Source organism: Catharus ustulatus, chromosome 4, assembly GCF_009819885.2.
Source record: "Catharus ustulatus isolate bCatUst1 chromosome 4, bCatUst1.pri.v2, whole genome shotgun sequence".
Classification (NCBI taxonomy): domain Eukaryota; kingdom Metazoa; phylum Chordata; class Aves; order Passeriformes; family Turdidae; genus Catharus; species Catharus ustulatus.
This window is the reverse complement of record NC_046224.1, coordinates 61,179,393-61,201,950: the sequence shown is the minus strand read 5'-3', so window position 1 is coordinate 61,201,950 and position 22,558 is coordinate 61,179,393. Positions and strand designations below refer to the sequence as shown.

Genomic DNA, 22,558 nt, shown 5'->3' with positions numbered 1-22,558 from the left:
CTGACGCTTTAAGCTGCATTTCAGCTGTTTAGATGAGAAACAGCTTTCTATTTTGCTCCCTAGATGTGCATCTCTGTTGATTAGTTGTGTGCTGCATTCCTAGAAGGCACTCACCAAACACGGAGCTGCAACGTAAGACTAGTCTCCCTGCCATTCCAGCACAGAGAGAGTGGATCTTTTTCACCTAGGCACAGATGTGCAGGGAATCTTTTGATCTCCAGCTCTTCCCAGAGAATTTAGTGTTTGGGTTTGAGGAGAATGAGGATTGATTCAAAGGTCATGAACGGGGTTTTCGGTGTCTGGCGCACACACAAAATGTGAAAGCTCCAGTGAAGCCGGTTACCTGCGGCAGGCGAGGTCTGGAAATTGGGAATTTTGACTTTGCTTGTCATGGGCTCTAACTTTGCCGGAGGGCGAGCATGCTACGTGTGCCGAGGCTGGTTCTCGCAATCCACGGTCAAGATTTTCAACCCCTTTTGTTATATCTGAACTTGCTGGTTTCCCTCTCAAGACAAAACGAAAAGTCTCCTTCGCTTTTGCCTCTTAAGTCAGATTTCCTGTAGCACCTCGTATTTCTCCTCCGCCGCTTTCTTTCCAGGGACCCGAACAACAGCGTGAGGAGCAGGAGGAGAGGGGAACCTCAGGACTGAAGCAAACTATAGGGCAAGTAGGGCTGGGGGAAGGAGGAGGCACAATGGGAAAGGCAACATTTGGGACACATCTACCGCTTACAAGACCCCCACCTCCTCCCCATTATACTTCTTTCAAGGACCCCTCTCCCCCCCTCCCCTCCCCGCCCTCTTAGGACCCTATTAGAAAACGTCAAATTTCCCTTACCGTGGTAGGAGTAACCATGGCATCCGTGTGAATGTTTCCAGAAAAGTCGACATGAAGAGAAAGGTGGATGTAAATACGTTCATTCAAAGTCCCAAAGTTGGTCTGCTTGGGTTGTGCAGAGTTGCTCTATGGGAGAGGAGCCTTAAACTCTGAGTCCCGTGAACATAATCTGCTCGATTATAACAAACCAGCTCAGCCAGATGGCTCTGTGCTCCGTGGATTAACCCCTTTATTGCCACACTCTGCCTTCCCTACCTACCATTTATAACAACCTTGCCTGGCTGGGGAAATTCAGAGAATGAGGCATTTTTTTGAAAATGACAAAACCGTCGTAAAGGCAATTTTTCCCCTTGCGTACTCTAAAAAAAAAAAAAAAAAAAAAAACAAACCACCATCCTGTGCCTATTTTCTTTCTTTTTTTAAAATCCAATTGACAGTTTTATTCCTCTTCCTGGCAAAACCTCTTCGTATTATTAAGAACAGTATTAGCACCAGGGAACATTTTAGAGAATTCTTTTGTTAAATCACCACCATCCCTTCCAGACTGCGATCCTCAGCAGACGAGTATTTTATTGCAGGAATGTCTCTGTGTTTGCACTCTAATGGTCCATCCACTCCCCCCTTCCCGCCCCTCTGTCCCCCACGCTCCCTCTGTCTCCCACATGCACACACATGCACACACTTTGCTCACACTGCCAGCATGTGCTGCTATTCCTACCCCTGCTCACAAGTCACTATAGGACATGTCAAACAGGTGAAATAGAGACACAGAGCTGCAGTGCCATAAGCCCCTGCTCTCTCGCTCTGACTTTGAATTTTTGCCTTTTTTTCCCAATTGTTTGCAAATCTTTGACAAATTTATTTCTTCGGTCAACATTTCTGTCTAGGAAGTCACCCGCCATGACACAAAAATAAGTGCTGGGAGAAACACCCACTGTTCAGAACAGACCTTAGGATGGGTTTGTGTACAGTTCCTCCTGTTTTGACTCGCAGATTCGTCCATTAAGGATGGCAAGTGCCAAAAACATGGAAAGTTCATCAGCAACCAGCAGCGACTGGTTCCCAAACTTTTTATTTAGAGAGATCGCTCACTGAGATGGCTGATAAATTTAGCTGCATGCCTCTAAGTCTCCCTCTAAATTTACATGCTTAAGTCATCTTTCTTTTCTGTTTGATTTGAGCATAATTGAGAGATTTGTATCCATAAGAACTTGGTCATATACGATACGAGGTGACACTTTAAATCATAAGGGTCATGAGATTGTTTCCTTAAAGAATACTTTTACTAGCTCAATAAAATTTCTCTTTTCCTGTTTAACCATGGATTATTTTTTCTCTTTCCCCTCACTGTGTAAAGATAATTAGCCCCCTCTTGCTGTCAAAGCTTTGTACCATCTCCTTTAAGACATTTTAATCTACCTGAAAGTTGTCACAGTTTTATTGAAATATTCGCCACCATAGATTGAAATACAGATGGTGTCATTAGTTGCAGTTGTCCTTTCTCTGAGTCTTTTCAAGCATAAAATGGTCCCATTTAGAGGATTCTGCAATTTAAATGGTCCTGTTGAGGGGATTCCACAATTTGTATCTGTCTCATAAGTTCTGCCTTAGTCGCTTGCTGCCCAGATGGAGAACAAAAGTCATCTTCCACCACTGCCTCTAAGAATTCTGTACTAAAACTTGCTGCTCTGCCAATCAAACAATCAAACAAACAAACAAAACAAAAACACAACAAAAAACCAAACCAACCAAACAAAAAAATCCCCCCAAAAATTAAAAAAAAAAAAATCAAAACCATAAAAACAATAAACTCCTTGAAGCTGTATAACCCTAGTTCTAATGGGTTTTATCTCACCCTGTTCCTGAATGCTATTTGCATCTTTTCGATTTCGAGCTTTTTCAGCTAAAATGAGGGAACTCGAATTAAGTCCTGAGCTTTTAGATCTTTTAGATTTAGAGCTTTTTCAGCTAAGATGAGGGAACTCAAATTAAATCCCGTGCGTCCCACACCCAGCCCAGGCACTGTAGTCAGATCTGAGAAATGCCTAAAATGTGACTCAGCTTTTAATCTCCTGAAGTAGACAAACAGTGCTAGGAATAGAAAACTTTCCTGTGGCTGGTGAAGGAAAGCTCTTCTAGAGGTAGGCAAAGGGTTAAGCCTCTGAAGGCAGCCCTAGCCCGGGAACTTCACATTTGCAGCAGGAAAAAAAAAGAAAAAGAAAAAAAAAAAAATAGCAAAAGAAGAAGTCTAGAAGCAAAAGTGCTGGGCACAGGGGCTGCCTACCTCTGATGGGAGGCAAACCTCCCAGAGCCTGCACGAGTGGAGGGGCTTTGCCCTGGGTCTGGGTCTGTGGGCAATCAGACGCCTTGTAATTTGAGATGTGACACCTTAATCTCGCCAAATATGTGTGCACTGCAAAAAGCATTGTAGACAGCCTGTTTTCACAGCCAGGGAAAATGGAGACGTGTTTGGTCCTTGCCGTTTTCCAACCTTTCCCCTACAGATGTTTCTGTTGTTCTGAAGTTGCTTCTTTCTAGGTATTTCTACATCTTCAGCTCTTATTGTGGCAGTGGGGTGTTTTTTTCCCTTATGCTAACCCTTAGCATAGGTGGATTTCTTTTGCACTTTAAGCAGGTTTCTGAATTTTTAATGAGAAGTAATCCAGCTCCCAGATGGTCACTTTATTTTATCTGTCACCCTTGGATCTGAGGTTCTGACATGGCAAAAAGAAAAAAAAGAAAAAAAGAAAAAAAGAAAAAGAAAAAAAAATCCCCACAACCTAAAATATTACTTTGAACAAGTCCCTGTTCTCTCTTGAAGAATCTGAAACATTGCTCAAAGCATGCTGGAGAAAGTCATCTTTGAATTCTGGGGATTTTAATTGGGATAATTACAAGACATTGATCTGATTAATTAGGCACTTGACCAGACTTCAAAACATGTGATATTTTATATACTTTTATGTATATATGTATTTTTCTCTACATATTAATAGATACCGCTTTGATTTCGTTTGATGGTAAAAAATTGAATATTTATAGGGAAGATATGCGTGTGAGTATGCAAATGCATGAACATTTTATTGGGTTTAATGCATGCCTTGGGTCATTCTAAAAGCAGGGAGCACGTTCTATAATGGTTAGCTTTTGCAACAGCACCACTTTGTGGTTGAAATCCCAAACAGATCCCAAAAAGGGACTGCAGGGACACCACACGTGCCTCTGCAAGTCTGAGCAGTTCCCATGGTGGTTGGTTCTAATATCCATTGACAAATACATTACCTGGGATGGAAATGTGGTCCTCTCTTTTTAAGGTGGTGGGTTTGAAGTTAAGGCAAGGAAGAAGTGGGAGCAGGAGATGACCTCTGTGCATTTTGACCAACTGATATCTTCAGTACAGGAGGATGTTAATTCCAAAATCACTTTTGTTCGAATGTCCAGAATTTTATAAAGAGCCCAAAATCTCTAGAACTGCTTTTTTTTTTACTTGAAATGTGCTGCCAATGTTTCATTGGAAGTAAAAAGGAATCCACGTTTTTATGTGGTGGAAATCATGGTGGGAAATAATAGAAAATATTTATTTAAACATTATTTAAGTATTGTTTGAAGAATACCAGTTGTACGATTTCAGAGCCGAAGGAATTTCTGAAGCCTCATTGGCATCCTCACTTGCACCCCGGCTAGGCAAACGAGAAGTATTAGAAAGAATTTCCAGCATGAATCACAAAGAACTTCAGACTTGGTTTTGTTACACATTTCTTGGAAAGTTGTCTTCTGCAGTTTTTCCTCTTTATTAGAAATAATTGTGATAGCTCATAACAATTAACATGGCAGGTCAAAGATGAGACAGTGTAAAATGTGTACCCAGAGCTGTAGGCATGCCAGGAGGGAGGATGGGAATAATGCACGTAAATAAGCAGGAATTCTGGTCACACCCTGAAAGCCATTATTCTTCAGAGCTTTTCCTAAAAGGAAAGCACTTCACAGAGCCAGCTTTTATGTAGTTCACCTTCAAAACCTGTTTCCTTGGCAGAGAATTAGCAAAGTGAGATTAAATGAGATTATAATAATAGTATTAATTAAAATAACATCCAGATGCATTAAAATGCACCTAGTAAGTACAACTACAATCACTTTATTGCATGAAATATTTTACACACACACACACACACACACACACAGCATTGCAGTACTCAGACCAAAATTTTAATTGTTTAACAAATATTTTTCATTTCAAAGGAAATGTAGTGACCTGTACTCCTATATCAAAATAAAGCTATACATAAAGTGATATACAAAAAGGAATTTACACTCTCCAATATGTAGCTGTGTTTTGGCAATAGACTTATGGATATTTACAAATCTTTCCAATGTACTAATATGTTACATCTCTTATCGGCTTAAATCATATTTTGGATTTACGTAATATTTGTCATTTTCTGATGGTCTCCTTTATTTTTTTCCGGAGATGGTCTTTATAGCAGGAATAATTCAGAAACAAGGTTAGTTGATCATAGGCAATATTTTGGGAAAGAAAATATATTCCTTGTAATTATAAGCATACTTTGAACCTCTGCTCATTTTTCATAATCCCAAATTAGCTGAAGAGAACTTGCATGACTCTCAGTAAGAAAAATGCTGAGGAAAAAAAATCAAATTAAAACCATATGAAGAAGTTTGGTTCCATTACTTATCCTAGAACTGGAAAAGGTGCCTGCAGTTTTTAATGATAGAAGAAGAGGAGATTTGGAGTCACAGCACCATTCTTTTGTGAAGAAGGTGCATTCCACACTGGGGCACGTAAGGAGATACATAAGTGCTTGGTAAGATGTTAGCTGGGATGCTGGGACTCAGTTTATGATCATGCTCAAGTCAGAGAAGACCTGGAAAATGACAGAAGCAATGATTTAATGTGTCATGTAGTTTAAAAATATGCTGAAAAACCCCAAGAGAGTAAAGAAATCAGTCAGGACTCAGAAGCCTGTAATTGACCCTGGCCAGGGCAAGGGAAGGGCTAGGTGTTCTCTCTCCCCCCCTCTCTCCCATGACTACATGACTTACACCATCACAGAAAGCAAGTATGTCCAGGAACATCTTGTACTCTGGGGTCTGGCAGAGATTTTGAAGAAAACTTCCCAGTGAAAGCCTTCAGAAAATTTCCACTCCACATTCATATGACTTGGTTTGGGACACTAAATGTCTTTATCTGGGGAAATTTTCCCACAGGGAGGTAACCACAGTACTGGTTTTCCCTCCTGCACTGGTACTTCTGCATCTTTCAGGTGCAGTGGAACTGAAATAGCTGCAGCAAGTTGAAAGAGGATGAAAGAAAGGACAACAAATCAATATTTTTCAAAATAAAGATAACAATAAATACAAGTCAAACAGTTCCATATGGAAGGAGCTCAGATCATTGCTGTTCTGGCATCTGTTAGACCCAAGCAGGTTGGCCATCAGTGAAATGAAAGGCTCAGTTCCACACCATATATCCAGGAAATGTGTCCTGACCTGTGTGATTATTCCTACTCCTAGTGTCACATACAGGTGCTCCTCTCAATGGTCACTACCAGAAGAAATTGAAAATAGAGCAAAGCAAAGCAAAGAAAGGTGAATAGTGAAACACTCTGTGAAAAGAGAAGCTCAGTCACTTGCAAGCAGCGACAAAAGTTGGTGTAACAGCACAAAACAATATTCTGCATAAACTTTTTAGTTAATATTCTCCTTTTTTGTCTGCTGGAATAGAGAAAGTCTTGGTTCAAAGCAGAGCTGACAAGGTGGATTTAACAGCAGAAGTCAGCTTGTTGAAGCCAGTGGGACATTTCTCAATGCTGGCTTTTATCCCCTGTAGTTAATATTTGTGTGTTGTGTCCTTACAAGGCAATTTTATTTGAATTAAAGGAAATTTATTCAAACATTTTATCTGATGGATGCTGATGCCCATTTGGCTGAGCTTCTACATTTTAATTCCCTAAAACCTTAGCATGAAATCACATCTGCTGGAGGAGAGGCAGGGCAGCAAACGTGGTATGGATCAACTTTCAGGCAGCCAAAAACTGAAAGTCCCGTTTGAGCCAATGCAGATGTACAGGCAGGGGGTTTGAAACAACTCTGGGCCAAAGTGTGCTCTCTGTCCATCCTGGTCTATCTTTTTTTATCTTTTTTTCTTTTTTTTTGAAATCTTAAATAAGGCATTTCACAAGCCTAGTACACGCATGTAACTAAGTACTCTTTGAGGGGCTGTAGGTAAAACATTTAATGCATCTTTGTATGAAGTTTAAGCTCACTGGGTTTCTCTGTGAGCTAATTAAGAAGTCCTTGGGTTGATTTGGGACTGTTTCAAATGGTGGCGTCCCCATCAGCTTCCAGCCCCACCTCTGCATCTAGCACAAGACATGGATCGAGGGATCAAGGATGCACCACAGTCAAAACCACTCCTCAGAAACTGTGTGAACAGGCAAGGGAGTCTTTTGCATGCTCAGAGCTTTTTTTTCTTAAGCTCAATTCAAAGAAAGAGATTACCTTTTTCTTTCATTGTCATGCATATCTTTTTTTAAACCAAGTAAACAGACAAATGTTTTTCACCCACATTCCATTCTTCCCCAGTTTTATTTGGAAGAACAAATTCAGCCTGTTAGGATTCAAGTAGGATAAGGAAAAAAAGCAGAGGCATGGAGGCTTTTAAAATTATGATTTCTTTTTAGTCTGAAGACTTTATGGCTTTTGACCCCATCTCTCACTATGGGAGTAGTGGGTAAAAGAAGAAGCTGGATGGAAAAATCCACACGCTCTTTTGATTGAATCACACTACTGACACTCGAGGCTGATTGTGCTTCAGGCTGTCCATGCCTGCAGCTAAGATTAGGCTAAGTTCTTAGTTTATAAGGAACTCTTTTCCCTCTGAGGAAGCTCGTGCCAAATTCTGTTCTGCTACATGCTCGTGGCAAATCTCTCTCTTCCCAAATATCATCAATGTTTAACCCACGCCTGTGGTTGTGCAAAAGGTTCCTACTCACATGCTCTGCTGTCTGTCCCATGTCTCATTCCAGCTCTGCAGCTAAGCCATTCCTTTATCAAGGACCAGAATAGCAACTGAGGTTTCTGCCCTGCAAGGGAGGAAAATGAAGAAATCACGCGTTGAGCAGAGGACACAGAGAGTGTTTATTGCAGGAGGATGGGGATGGTCACACAACAATCCCTGACTGGCACAGCCTAATCCATGAGTCATACAAGCTTGGTCACACAAGCAACAATAGGAAAATTTATGGGGCTTTAGGAACTGTTATGAAGTTGTGGCATGTATGTTCTCTCCAGTGCACATGCTGGGTTTGATTTTTATCGTTCTTTTCTTTTTTTATCTTTAGCGATTAATTTGACGCTTTTTCCCCTTCTGAGAAGTTCCTGCTGGAGGCAATTCCCCAGTATGACTTGTCTCAGTAGCCAGCAGTGTTTGTTAAACACAGCCTCTGTCCCTGGAAGCTCTGCCTTTGATATAAAGCAAGACATCATTATGCTGCAGAATTGCTTGAAATGTGTATAAGGACTTGAATCTAAAGGTACTAAGGATAGTTTCTGTGGCACTATTTATAGTCTAAGGAAGCACCTTGGCTTTCCCTTAATTAACCTGGTCTCTGCCTAAATACTATCAAGTGAATAAGATGAAATTTTTATCTTGAGAATGAATAAAACTCATTTGCATGGCTATATCTTCTGAAATGAGAGATTATTCTTGCATCAAGGCAGAGTCAGTTTTACAGTCAGACTTCAGTTGATAGAGACAGATATTTTGGCTTTCCTCAACCTCAAATGAAGCAAAAACTCCAGCAATCCCTGATTTCTTTATGGAAATATGACTATACTGAGCTAGGCCCAGAATGTTAAACAGATTTAAATTAAGATTTATGTTAAAATCAAATTAAGATTTAATGTTAAACTCATTTAATTCTGTCCATACCAAACTCCACATCCTCAGGGATTAGCTCACTTTCTTCATTGTACCTTGATACCTCCTCTGTGTCTTCCCTTAATTTTTGAAAATTTCTCTTTCTTTTATGCATGAATTTTTATTTTTTTAAATGCCTCAAAAGAAAGAATGGATGTATTTAACAAGGTAACATATCTGAGGGTCGTATTGAGCCAGTAAAGTGAGAAAATATAAAAAAATCCTAAAATTGCCCAGCTAGAACCTACAAATTTCCTAGCATGCAATGCAGTTTTAAGTCCTCCCCCCACACAGAGGCTTTTGTCCTGTGATGTGATACCTACAGCAAGTGGGAATTGTTTCACTTGGGAAAAACTGCCCATGCAGCATGCCTTACTTTGCACTGAGAGAAATGCCACATGTCAGTTCTGCTGCAGTCTCAAGTTCTTTAAGGCAATTTCCATGCTCCACCGTGGTTTTTCCCAGGGATGGGATCCTGAATCAGCTCAATAAAATGAAGAACATGCAAAATTTCTGTGTGATTATCCTTGGGCTGCTTGTTAAATGCTGTAGATGTGTCCCTGCTCACACAGAAATGGCTTTGCTCTTAAAACTTGCCAGGCAGACCCTGCTGGGGAGCTTGGATAGCCATCAATGCTTGGGTCAGTCTCGTGGATGGCTGTGTGGGATGCTCTGAAAGGGCTCCTGAACACTGGAATGGGCTGCCCAGGGAGGTGGTGGAATTCCCATCCCTGGAGGTGTCCAAGAAAAGCCTGGATTTGGCACTCAGTGCTCCAGTTTAGTGGTCACAGGTTGGACTGGATGACCTTGGAGATCTTTCCCAACCTCAATGACTCTGTCATTCTTTCTACAGGGTTGATCTATCCCTTCAGCAGCTGTGCAGGACACTGTCACTGACCCCTTTTTACAGAAAATTCCACCTCCCTGTGCTCTGCACTCGCGGCTTTGTGTCTGTAACACGAGGGATGGAGTCCCAACTAAAAGTTCAACACATCACCTACCCTTTTATAACAACAGTTCTGGGCTTTGTGCGGGAAAAAAGCGGAGTAGTGTAGGAAGTGAGAGACCAACAGAAAGACAAAGAAGGGATGGAAGAGCTGGTTGGAAAAGTAAATAGGATTGAAAAGAACAAGAGTAGCTGAAGTCAGAGGAATTTAGAGAAACAAAGATAAGGCTTCTTGCAATCTGAGGCCAGAAAATCGTGTCAACATGCAGAGGAAAGTGATAAGGCATGACTTTACCTCTTCTACAGTGGCCTGAGGCACAATCACTTTTGCAATTATTTACTCTGCTGCCTACTCAGGCCAGTTAAAAGCTATAATTCAGGAGTCATCCTACTCAAAAATGCACCCAGAGTCCAGCTCTGACATGAAAACATAGTCTTTTACCAGATTATCATTGCTGCTGGTACGGGATATTTCCAAATCTCAAATGAGATGTTTGCTTTGCCACTGTATATTGAAAAAAAAAAACCAAAAAACAACAAAACAAACAGAAGCCAAACAACAACAAACAACAACAAACAAAACAAACAAAAAACACCAATACCCAAACAAACAAAAAACTCACAACCCCCCACTCCAACAGTTTTGTTTATGTGAAACAAAGAAGCAAACAAAGATATTTCATAATATTTCACATACTACTGAAATTTCTACTTAAAAGATTATTTTGGTTTTGCAACTTTTGTACTCCAAAGGATTCAGTTTTTAAGGTCCACTTAAATCCTTGAAAGTTATCAGATTAATCTGGATCAGATACTAAAACAGTGTTCAGTCACTGTTTTAAGCTAAAAGACCAGAAAACTTAAATCCGGGCTACTACAATATTTACCTTATATTTATTTATTTGTTGCAAAAATTTTTGTTTAACAGATTTCTATCCAGTATGAAAATGTCAACATCCTTGCAGGACTCTGTTCTGGTTTGGTGCAGTGGAAATGATGCAGGAAATCTGATCCTGAATATTTTGTAATGACTTCTCCTGAAGGAGACCCACACGATTGGGCACTCCATAGCTAAGGTTAAAGCAAAAAGTCATTTTGCAGCTTTGCAAACATGGATTAAGTACTGAAGCTCCTTCATTCTGGCTGGATATGACTGAGACAGCACTGGCAGAAAACCTTGAGAGATCACAGTTTAGCAACTGAAGGGATGCACAAATGGTCCTTTCTTGTTTTGCTGTGAAGAGCCAAAATAATTTTTTTTTTTTTTTTGTTACTCCCCTGTGCCTTCCAATGTCATACACAGGGCAGGCAAGACTAACATTTGGTATCAGAGGTTAGCATAACAAGAGGGGAAAAGCACGCTTCAGCTCCCAGGGAAGTGGATAAACACTCTGTTCCCTCGCTGGCGCTGCCTGCTCTGCTGGGAAACATCCCTGCTTTTGCTCTGGGTTAGTGGAGGAAAGACATGGAGCAAAAAGCCCTTTTTCTTCCTCTAGGTATTATTATGAAAGTCTTCTGGCTTTGTGAGTATGGAGGAGGTTTTACTGATCCTTTCACTGCTCTGTGAACAGCAGAGAGGTAAAATGATCCCTTTATCAAATTTTAGGCAGTCCAGAAAGTCTCTTTGTGCCCCAAAGTTAAAACCTACTGAGAAAAAAATTGCTTTACACCCAGCTAAAACCCAAAACAATAAAACTGGTGAATCCAATGTAATGTATTGATCATATTATATCTCCTCTTCATTACTAGAGTGATATAGAAGAGATTGCAGCATAAACTGGACTGTTGCTTTGCACTACTTGTCTGAATTTCAATGAAAACCACTACATTTCTTTTCAGAAGGAAAAAAAGAGTTTTCTCCAAGCTTTTTGGTTGTTCACTGGAGGAAGAAAAAAAAAGAAAGAAAATACATTTTTATAAAAAGGATAGACAAATAGTAATAGATTAGTTATGCTAAAATATTAAATATATTTTAAGCAGAATTGTCTTTTCTGGGTTGGTTTCCCACTGATCAGGTTCTCGCTTTCTCCTTTTTATCTACAATATTCCTGGGAGTTGTGGTTCAGATTACTTCACAATACAAGCTTCCTGTGCAGGCCAAACTCATTGCATTGATCATATTTAAACCCCAAGATCAACAAAAATGTTGGTGACAGACATCAGAGGGGTAAGCTGTACCTCAGTTCAGTCCTCACTAGTCTTAAAAGCATAATAAATGTTGATTTTCTTCTTCTCATTATATGAATGAGAAATGGTCAGGAGTGTTTTGTCTCTTTGAACAAACATAAAGCAGATTTTATTAGTATCAATTTCATAAAGTCAAATACTTCCTTAAAATTTACAAATAATACTTCTGATCAATTTCTCCATATAAATTCATGTGTATTCTATTTTAGACACAGGTCCAAAATTTTGGGGGTTTTACACTTAAAACGTTTTGCAATTTCTGAATAGTGTTAATAAATCTATGAATTTTTTTTCCTCCTTTAAAATTGGATGTTTTCTTTTTCCTTAGCCCACAGATCTTTGCATTCCATTCCTTGAAGCTTTTGGTTTTATCTTTCTAGAGGTTTCCCCCCCCCCCTACCTAATTAAAACAAAATGACAAAACCTCAGGAGAGTGCTGGAGGCATTAGAAGATGTTTTAGAAAGGTGCTAAGCTGTGTTAGATCAACAGCAGCTGTTTCTTTTGCTTCAGCACAGCTACAAGAATTTATAGCATTAAAATTTGCACATCTTTGCTTGTGCTCCCTGAATAAACAACTGGCTAAGCTTTTCCCTCCATAAATGAAATGGCAACATTTTACAAAGAAATTATTTATTCATGGGAATCAAAGAAGCAGAGAATTCAATTAAAAGCGTATTGATTTATTGCAGGTGAGGATCTTTGCTTTTCCAGAGTGCTGGCCTCTGAACTCCTTTTCCTTGGTACTCCCATTTTTGTCTTCTTTTAGTGCTGAGCAGGAGAGCTTAAAAAATTACCTGGCAACTTTTAAAGGTTTATTTCTATTTCTCTCACGCCTCATGATGAAGAACTAGCAGCTGTTTGCCCCTCAACAAGTATTTATGGCTTTTAAAACATGGATTGTTATAGAGCGCTCATAGGCAGTTTGTATATATCTTGCTTGGTATTAAAGCAAATATATACATAGATATATGTATATAATACATATACAGGGTTATTAAAGGTAAATTTGCTTAAATCTAATTATTTCCTCTGTCTATGATATTTATATTTATATTCTGCCCTCCACATTACCCTTGCCTCAAGTTCAATGTGGGTAAGGAAATGCAAACATTCCAATTTTAAAAGTGAAGACACAGTTAAATAACCTGCAGCACAGTATTCCATGGGAAGGCTAAATTAGAAGCCGAGAGGAGCTGGGAAGTGCCCTGGGATGGACAAAGGAAGGAGATAACATGGAGTGGTTGGTGCCAAAGCTCTCAAAAACACTCCTGGCGGATTCCTGTGGCACCTCCGAATTTCACCCAGCATGGGAGACAAGCGTGATCCGAGTGAATGAAAGAGGAACAAAACACCCCTGGCTGGCTGGGAGCTGGCAGGAGTCCCATCCATTGACTGCTGCCTCTGCTCAGCTGCGGCTCCGTGAGCAGGTTTGACTCGGAGCCTTGCGCTGTTGTTGTTGGCACGAGGACGGAGCGGGAGCTCTGTGTAATCACCACTCCGGCTTTCCAGCCCCGGATCAGTTTCCATAAACAAACCACAGGCCCAGTCCTCCGTGGGGGTCACTTCACTCAGCTGCTGTCTGGCCATGGAAAGGTCCCTCACCCCATTAAACCAAGAGTTTGCAGTAGTGAAATCACAACCGACCCCTTCAGATTTAACAGAAGGGCTCAGCATCCCGCAGGATCAGCTCCCTCAGTAGCCAAAGTCAATCAAAGATCAAAACCCAGGTCACTCCCAAAGAAGTTTCTGGCTCACCATCCCACAGGATCAGCTCCCTTGGTAGCCAGAGACAATCAATGATCAAAACCCAGGTTACTCCCAAAGAAGTTTCTGGCTCACCATCCTGCAGGATCAGCTCCCTCGGTAGCCAGAGTCAATCAAAGATCAAAACCCAGGTTACTCCCAAAGGAGTTTCTGGATTTTCACCAGCATGGCCAAGACGGGAGCTCACCACTCTTTGGAGAGACTCTTCAAGATGTCTATGGGTGTGTAAGGATACAGACAGTGTTGGAACAAACAAACTGTGGGAAATGGGTTCAGAGATTCTCTGTGGAAGCTCCAAGCAACTTGGTCCTCTCACTGGCCAGAAAAATGGGCAAGACAGCCCCAGCCCCTCCTCTGAGTGGCCATAACCCTGAGACTGTGCCATTCTGACAGGATAAGAAATGCCTCAAGCTGCACTGGTGGAGGTCCAGGTGGGACACCAGGGGCAATTTTTTCCTAGGAAGGGTTAATAAACATTGGAAGGAAGGTGGTGGAGTCTCCATCCCTGGAGGTGTCCAAGGAATGCCTGGATGTGGCACTCAGTGCTGTGATCTGGTTGACACAGTGGGGATCAGTCACAGGTTGGGTTCAATGACCTTGGAATTCTTTTCCAGCCTCACTGATCCAGTAATTCTGTGTTTGAAGGTGAGTCCCCAGCAGTTTTTTCCCCTTAGGAAAAAGGAGAAGCCAAGTTATCCTTTAGGGAAGGGTTTTTTCCCTGTAAGCAAAGAGTCCTAATAGACAGCACAGTTTTTTTCAGGTTTGATTCCTTGATCACAAATTATGCCCAAGGAAAATTTGGCAAAAGGCACTCCAAGGTCATTCACAGTCAACTTAATGTGCAGATGTGGATATCCAAATTTTGATCTGTGTTATTCTGCTTGCCCTTTCCCAGCTATAAAGTCAATCTTTAATACCCTTTTTCCCTAAAAAAACCAGCAAATACACAACATTTCTGCTGTAAATACATTAAATATGAATATTAATAAATGTATTGATTATCACTAAATCCACATATTTGTAAATGTAAAAGCATTAATAGTGCATTTTTATTATTATATTTATTTTAAATAAACACATTTCTTACATAAAAATACATTTCAATAATATCTATGCATTCATGCATTCTTTCTTATATATATATATTCTTTCTCAGCCTACTCTGTTATCGTTCTATGTGGTTAACAAGTGCAGAAACCTATTTGTTTTGATTTCCTCTCTATTCACAGTCCCTAAACACTAGAGCCTAACTCAGTCTCAAAACACTGTTTAAATTCTTAACACTATCCTGATTTACCGCAGCAAAGGATCTCCCTTGCTATATCCCTTCATTAAAAAAAAACCCTAAAAAAACCCAAAAAACCAATCAAAGCAAAACAAAAAATACCACCCCCCAAAAAAACCCCACCTCAATAAAGCCCCCCAAATAAAATCAAAATAAAAAACATGGAGAAAAGTTGATATTTCCATGTTAATTGTAAAGAAAAGAATGATGGACTGCATAATGCAAGAAAAATAGAAAAATTCAAAGCAAGTTGCCTGGATTTCATATGTCCAGGGGAGCTCAAGGATATTTAATCCTTAATCTCTCCAAACGTTTTGGAAACAAAAGCAAAAAGCTCAAACCAGTAAAGAGTGAGACATATCAATTGTGGTTGGGAATGATATTAAAATTATGACCAAGGATGGGGTAAAATACCACAATCTTACCATGGAGAGTCTCACCTTTCAGACCTCAGAACATGGGAAAAGGGGTTATTAAATTATTTTTTTTTTTTCAAAATTAGAGTTCTTAATCTTGTTTTCTTAGAAGACTTCCACCTGTCTGATAATTTCACACCAGTGTGATGTTCCTGTGTATTTTCCACTGCTATTAAGTTGTGATATCCTGTTTTTTTTTTTGTCCAAATGTGTGATTTCCTGTCCCAGTCTGTCTCAAAAAGATCTAGATAATAAAACAGTTATTAAGATTTCCTTCTCTTCTGTAATTACTGACCTTGCCAAAAAAAACTATTAAACATCCTTCTCGTTAAATTGTAAACTGAGTTTAAATGCCTGTTTTTACAAGCCTATTTTTTTTATCAATTGTCTTTTAGTTCTTTAGACTGGCTTGGTTTTTTCCTCACTCCTGCACTTTAGAAAGTAAATTAATTGTGAATTAACACATTCCTAAATTCATCTTCCTGCTATAGCAGACACCCAGCTTGTCAGGGAAACTGAAACCAGGGAAATCAGCAGCAGCAGTAATGACAATGGAATGGTAATTCCCATTCCCCTTTTTACAGAAACAAAAGTGTCAAATCTTCTTGTCCTGTGCTTGCAGAGGAGGTTTCTTTTGTGTCTTCCTTCATTTCACACTCAAACAATACACACATACAAGCCCTTGGCTCCAACATTTTGGGAAAAAATGGGAAATATTTGAGGCTCAACGAAGTCAAGTTGGAGATTAATATTTTGGTGTTTTTAAAAGCTCATACGAATCAGAATAAATTTCTTAATGTCATACTCAGGAGTCATCGATTTTTGTGAACCTGGCCTCATAAAAATTTAGGCTTAATTTGAGAATGTATCTGAATATATTCTTCAAAGGACTTCAGTTTCCATCAGTCTTAAAATGGACTGTACATTTATTTCCATTGAGCTACAAGTGCATGATGGTTAACTGGATTTCTAAATGTGTTACTGGGAATGTTCTTGAGGACAGAGATATCCTCACTCAGAAAATCTTTCTGAAATACATTTTACCCAGACAAAACTTCTGTTTTCCATCCTTTGGGCTCAAATTTGGACTGTTTTGAATTTTTGGTCACCTTTGCAGGGCTGGGTCGTTGGACACCTACAAATTCTAAGCTGCAGTGACAAGCACATTGAGCAGCATCCAGGTTAGGAAAGAAATGTGACATTAAAATTCCCCACGCAGGAATTGCTGTCTCTTGTTCAACAGCCAGCCATGAGAATGTTTCATTTCACATTAATGTGTAAAGGGATGATGGGGGTGAGGGGAAAGCTCTCCATGGCATTTTTTTCCATGGGGCTGGGAAATGGGATACAGGAACGAAGGTTAAAGCTGAGACTCTCGAGCTGGGGAAGGAGCTGAGGGCCAGCCCAGGGATGACACGCTTAATGTGAGGCATTCTTCTCGGTGGGAAGACTTTGGCACACATTCCAGAGAGGCTCGAGCTGGCATTGGGACTTGGAAATATCACAGCCCCTTGCACTTTGAGAGGGTACTTAAATCAACATGTTGGCGCCCTTCCAGGAATATTACAGCATATTAGTAGAAAGGCAAGGATTTCCTTTCTAAGAAGTCATTGTAATTTTTTGTAATTCAAGACGTAGCCAAAAATGGGCACAAAGTTGCAGTGTATAGCTGCAGCCCTTTATGACTCAGTTTTTCATGCTATATCCAAACAGAGGGACAGGCTGCTGTCAGAACACGCTGGACTTTTTATCCAAGTCTCCCTATTTCTCTTGTCATAACATCCTGGACTCAAGGACATGCTTGAAAGCCACTGCCAGCTGAGCATCTCCTGTTGCTGCCACCTCCTCATCCCTGTTCCCCTCCACCCAGGAGTCAGGGAAAGCCTGCAGGTATCCACCTTCCTCCCTGACATCTTTGCCGCTGCTAACATCACCTCTCACTGCTGGTTTCTGCCAGCGTGGGAGGTGAACTCAGGCAGCCCATAAATTTATGCTCCAGTGATTTCCTCTGCTTTATAATTAGACTCCCATTCATTAAATAAATCAAATGCACATGCTGTCTGCTGCCTCAGGAGTGGCAAAGCAGGTACATGGAAAGCCTGCAGCACTCTCTCCTCTGCTCCCACAGCCAGGCTGCAGGGTCCCAGCAAAGGGGAGGCATTCAGGGATTTGCTCTGAGGGGAGCTGCTCCAACAATTCAGTACAAGATGTCAAACTTGCAGGCACGTCACTGGTGTGATGCTTGCACATGGAAAACCCTTCCATGAACTGCTGGTGGTTCAGGCAGTCACGGTGCAAAAGATGCAGTCATCACCTTCTAGCTTCAGGAATTACCTTTCCAAATGGGAGATAACAGAAGGGACAGTATTTACCCCAGCACAAAGCCATTGGGTGAAGAAATGCCAGGATACTGGAGCAAGAGAGGAGCAGACCATTCTTGTACACACACTGCTCTCTAAATGCATATTTAGTTATAGGAAGGTTTAAACAGTTGCAGGAATATTATCAATAATTGCTGTTTCTGAGCACATCTGTGGGAAGCTGACACTTTACATAGATTCTACTCATATCTGAATAACATCCCTAGTCATTTGAGCAGTGTCCAATAATTCCTTGGGCCAAGAAGCAGTTCAGTCACTCTAAAGTGGAAAATATCACAGCACCACTTTCAAGGGACCTCATAGACGCTGATGCAAATCCTGCATTCTGAATTTTCACAGCTGCCAGTGGGACTGGGTTTTGAATATTCTTTGTTTAGTAACCTGGTGACACCACGACAGTGCTGTTTCTAAATACCTCCAAACCATCCCTGATAGAAGAATGGCTCACAGGATTAAGAATAATCAGAGAATTATGACAACAGAAAGCCCCTGCCAAACCCCTCGAGGCACTGTACAGTCTAGTTAGAAACAAACTAAAAGACAGTTAAAACCACTTCATAACAAGCTCTTAAATCAAGCTGATAAAAGCAATTAAGTAAACAGCAGGAAGGGAGAAGAGTGATTAAACTGAAGGAAAACATTGGCACAAGAACACATGGGTATAACCTAGACAGGAATACATCTAGGCTGGAAATTTGTTAAGCATTCTGAAGTCTTCAAGGACACAGATTCTTGCAACAGCTGTTCAGCAGGAGTAAGGGAAAAGCAAGACAATAATTTTAAGGTAGAGTTCCATGAATTTTTTACCAGGATTGTACAATGTTTCCTGAGACTGCAGCAGTTAGTGCTGGATGACCCTGTGAAATCCTGTTCTCTTTCCTGGGGTTCTAAAGAAAGTTAGGGAGAAAAAAAAAAAAAAAAAAGGAAAAATAATAAAGAAGCTGGATGAAAAACTGCTCCAGAAGACAGGACTGAGAGTATGAGTGTGTATAAATATAAAAAGGGAGGGCTCCGAGCAGGGCCCAGGCTCTGCTCCGGGGGCCCAGCAATGGCACCAGAGCCACGGGCAGGGACTGAGCCCAGGGGGTTCCACCTGCACAGGAGGCACAACTTCTTCCCTGGGCAGTGCTGAACAGAGACCACACAGGGTGTGGAGTCTCCTCACTGGGGATATTCCAGAGCCAGCTGGACACAATGTTGTGCCCTGTGCTCTGGGATGGCCCTGCTGGAGCAGGGAGGTGGCACCAGCTGGTCCAGCCTCACCCATTCAGTGATTCCTGTGGGATGGGGCAGTTTTGCTAGCCAGGAAACAATGCTCTCGAAAAACTGCTTGGAAAAGAGACCCAGTGCTGGCTCTGAACCCACTGTTACCACTGTGTTGTGTCCCAGCCTATTGGAAACTCTTCATTTTCCCTGAAGTTAAGCCCTCCTGAATTCCATCCTTGGGAAGCTCAGAGGGGTAACCCTGCCTGTCAGGCATCACCTTCATCTTTACTCAGCACTAATGCTGCAAATCCACCTATTTTGATTTAACGGCTGCTCTGTGCATCTCACTTCCCTCCCACATCACTCTGCAGAGCTGTTCTCTTCAGCTCCTTCATCTCAGCCATTTTCTCTCTGTTGAAGGTCTCCTGTAAGAGACTCATTTATTGATATTGCTTAGTCTGCTAATTGCCCAGGAGGATCATCCATCTTCGCTTGCTGGGGTGTTCAATTAGCCTGAATCTCAAGATTACATTTTTCCCCACATCCCTCCATCCTTCTTTTTCCTTCTTTGCCCTCCTCTTCTCCTCCCCTCTGCCCTGTGTCATCTTTCAGGAAGCAATATATTGTACCCTCCATTTACATCTCTGGCTTCAGGCCCGTTTGGAAACTGAAATCCCCATTAGAAACAGAGACACAAATGATTAAACAAACCTTAAAACAGGACCAGGGTGTAGGGAAGTAATTAAATACTCCATAAACGCTGTAAAGCCGTAATGAAACTGCCATCCCATCGAGTCAGTGGCTCGTGGAAGGTGCTGCCCAGGGAAGAGTTCAATCCTGGCATCCAGCCACAGGCAGGAATTCCTGCTGGTTTGTTTGTTTGAAGCTGGAGGAACTCTCTGGCCAGTGTCACTGTGGGCACGTGTGGGGCTCAGATCTCTTCATTAACCTGATTTCCTGCCACAAAACAGCCAAAGCTCTTCTGGAGCTATAAAGATTCACTTATCCACAGGAGGGCTGTTGAGGGGGGAGCTACACTGTGTTGCTCTTGACAAATTGCCTTTTAAAGAAAACGCTTTACATGCCTCAAAACAATAAAATCACTGCTTGAGATTCTAAGCAAAAGGAAGACATCTCGATAAAATATTCTGGAGATTCAGGCCTAATTTGTTTTTTCTGCTTTTCATTTTGTGGAGCATGTTGTTGTCTGAGTTATTGGAGCCCATCCTGGACCACATGTTCTTTCAGGGATCAAGTGATTTTTAAAATATTGAACAGTTAATTGACCTTAAGGCCTCACCTCATAACAGCATCAAATTATGGCTTGCTCTGGCAGTTTTAGCCCTTTTCCTATTGCAGTTGATGGAGACCAGGGACCAGCTTGTGACTGAAAATCCTAAACCTGCTCTCAGCCTGCTCCAGCAGCACCAGAATTGTGCAACTCTGACTGCATCAGGGCAAAACATGAATCTACAAAAACTGAAGAGAGAAAAATTCATTGAAATCAATTCTATAATAAAAGGAGGGCAAAATTGGTTTGTTATACAATTTCTGGTGCTTCTCTCTACTTCTTATTTTTCTTCCTAATATTATATGCTTAAATTAACAGTTTCACTAATTTCTATTTAAACCAGAGTAAAAACTGCTTGATATTCCTGCTTCTTTTAGTTTTTTCTGTCTCCCCAAAGGAAAACCTTTGAGGCAGAATGCAAGTGGAAAAACATAAAACAGACACGAAAAAAAAAAAGAAAATTATCATAAACTCAGTGATTAAAGTAGTTTTTTTCAACAGTCACAAAGAAAATAACATGATTGACTTCCTAATTAAAAGATATTTCATTGCAAGCTTGTTTGTAAGGAAATGTCACCAATAATTGCAAAACAAGTATCTATCTCCAAAGTGTACCTGTGGAAAACCTTGGATATCTCTGGATAGCACAGCCAAAGTATCCCTGTGTGAATAAGGCTAAAAATCACTGCATAAGTGCTCATAGGGATTTTTACCTTTGCAAGTGGGAAATGGGCACATGAAGTCAGTGAGGTTTGACATGTTGTGTTTTGAGAAGTTTTTTACAAACTAAAGGAACAAATGTTAATGGAGGTGACATTTTCTGAATAATTAACAGGACTTGGGAAATAGTTTTTAACACTAGTTATAGTCAATCAATTTTTAAAAATTAAATTTCTTTTTCCTTTCATCTATTGCTTCTTGGCGTATTTTTAATTTCTTGTGACTTCCAATTGCATTTTAAGGACCTCAAAAGGGGCTCAGTTTGACTTGAAAACAGAATCGTTTTTTTTTGTAATTCTCTTCTGTTGGCTGATTTTGTATTCTTAACTCATTTGGTCAACTCTAACTCGCCCTGACTTCAGAGGTCATCTGGGGAATGACTGCCAAGCCACGTCACATCACCTAGAATGTGACATGCAACCAAATTCTACCCGTGCCTGTCCTCTCCCACAAACAGCCTTTTCCTTTCTGGCATAGCTGCAAGATGCTGTTTTATGCCTGCAAAGATTCCATGTGCTAAAATGAGGTTTGTTCAGTGCCAGCAGCATCAAAAAGCCTGAGCCATTCCCAGCATCTTTCTTTAGTTTATTTGGTTTTATTTTTAATTTTTTTCCCAGTATTCCACATGGATTTTTGTGTCTGCAGCTGTTTAAAACAGTGTTTTTGCAGGCACAAAATGAACGTGCTGATCCTTAGACTCCACTTTTTTCAGGAGATTGAGTTCTAGTTTTATTTATCTAAGCCCTGGTTAGTTTTACATCCCCAAGAGATTTCTTATTTTTAATTGTGTACAGTGATACTAAAAAGACAAGATTATTTACTTTTACACCTATCTTGGGTCTTTTATTAAAAATTGATGCTGAACATCACCCACATCCCCTACCAAAAGGCATTTTGATAGTTTGGAATAGCAACCACTTTTCTTTTGCTACCTGGCTGAAATACAGTCCATGGTGTACTGAATTTCTGGTGTATCACTGTTAATAGTAACTTCATCTGTTGAGGAAGCAATTTCCTGAATCACAACTTTACCTTGCAATAAAAATATATTAGTGCTTCTCCTGTTGCAGGGTGATCTAACCTGCTCTGAAATCCTCTGATGACAGATACATAATCAGACAATAGGATTTTACCTGAAAAGATATTTTCATACAAGTTTTCATGTTGATTTTAAATTAATTCTATAAAAGGATAGATGTTATCCCTGAACAAATAAAATATACCCTTTCTGATCAGGCTTTAAGCATCAGTTAAGCCTAGAAGTTGGGTTTTGGTTAAGAGATTATTAATATTGATATTGATGAAACTAATTCATGATGTGCTAGGAGACACCAAAGATCTATCTGGCCCAGTATACAGAGAAATAATTAAGAATGTGTATGTGTACAGTAATCTATATTCTGAATTATTTTACAGTCATAAATAAAACCTTCCATATCTGGAGCTTGTACCTCTACCTGTATCTACCTGGTGTCCAGGAATTTATCCTGCAGCTTTTTAAGTGTGTTAATATATTTAGTGTACATTATCTTCTGGGATAATGGAATGAAAAAGAATTCCCTATTTTTCATTTGAATGCTGCCTC

At 40.4% G+C, this 22,558-nt stretch overlaps 1 protein-coding gene and 2 long non-coding RNA genes across 6 annotated transcripts in view; 1 reads left to right on the top strand and 2 right to left on the bottom strand.

Annotated features, from left to right (window-relative positions):
• Positions 1 to 1,199, bottom strand: part of LOC116995372 (neurotrophin-3) — a 46,569-nt gene extending 45,370 nt beyond the window's left edge. Inside the window, exon 1 of the mRNA XM_033058056.1 lies at positions 838 to 1,199. Coding sequence (XP_032913947.1) covers positions 838 to 855 — 18 coding nt within the window. The 5' untranslated portion in view covers positions 856 to 1,199. The remainder of the gene's footprint in view (positions 1 to 837) is intronic.
• Positions 1 to 22,558, top strand: part of LOC116995377 — a 173,577-nt gene that overhangs the window by 58,112 nt on the left and 92,907 nt on the right. The window lies entirely within an intron of this gene.
• Positions 5,310 to 6,509, bottom strand: LOC116995376. Its single transcript, XR_004417713.2, has 2 exons — positions 5,899 to 6,509; positions 5,310 to 5,720 (listed from the first exon to the last, which is right to left on the bottom strand). It is a non-coding gene; the product is annotated as an uncharacterized LOC116995376 (long non-coding RNA).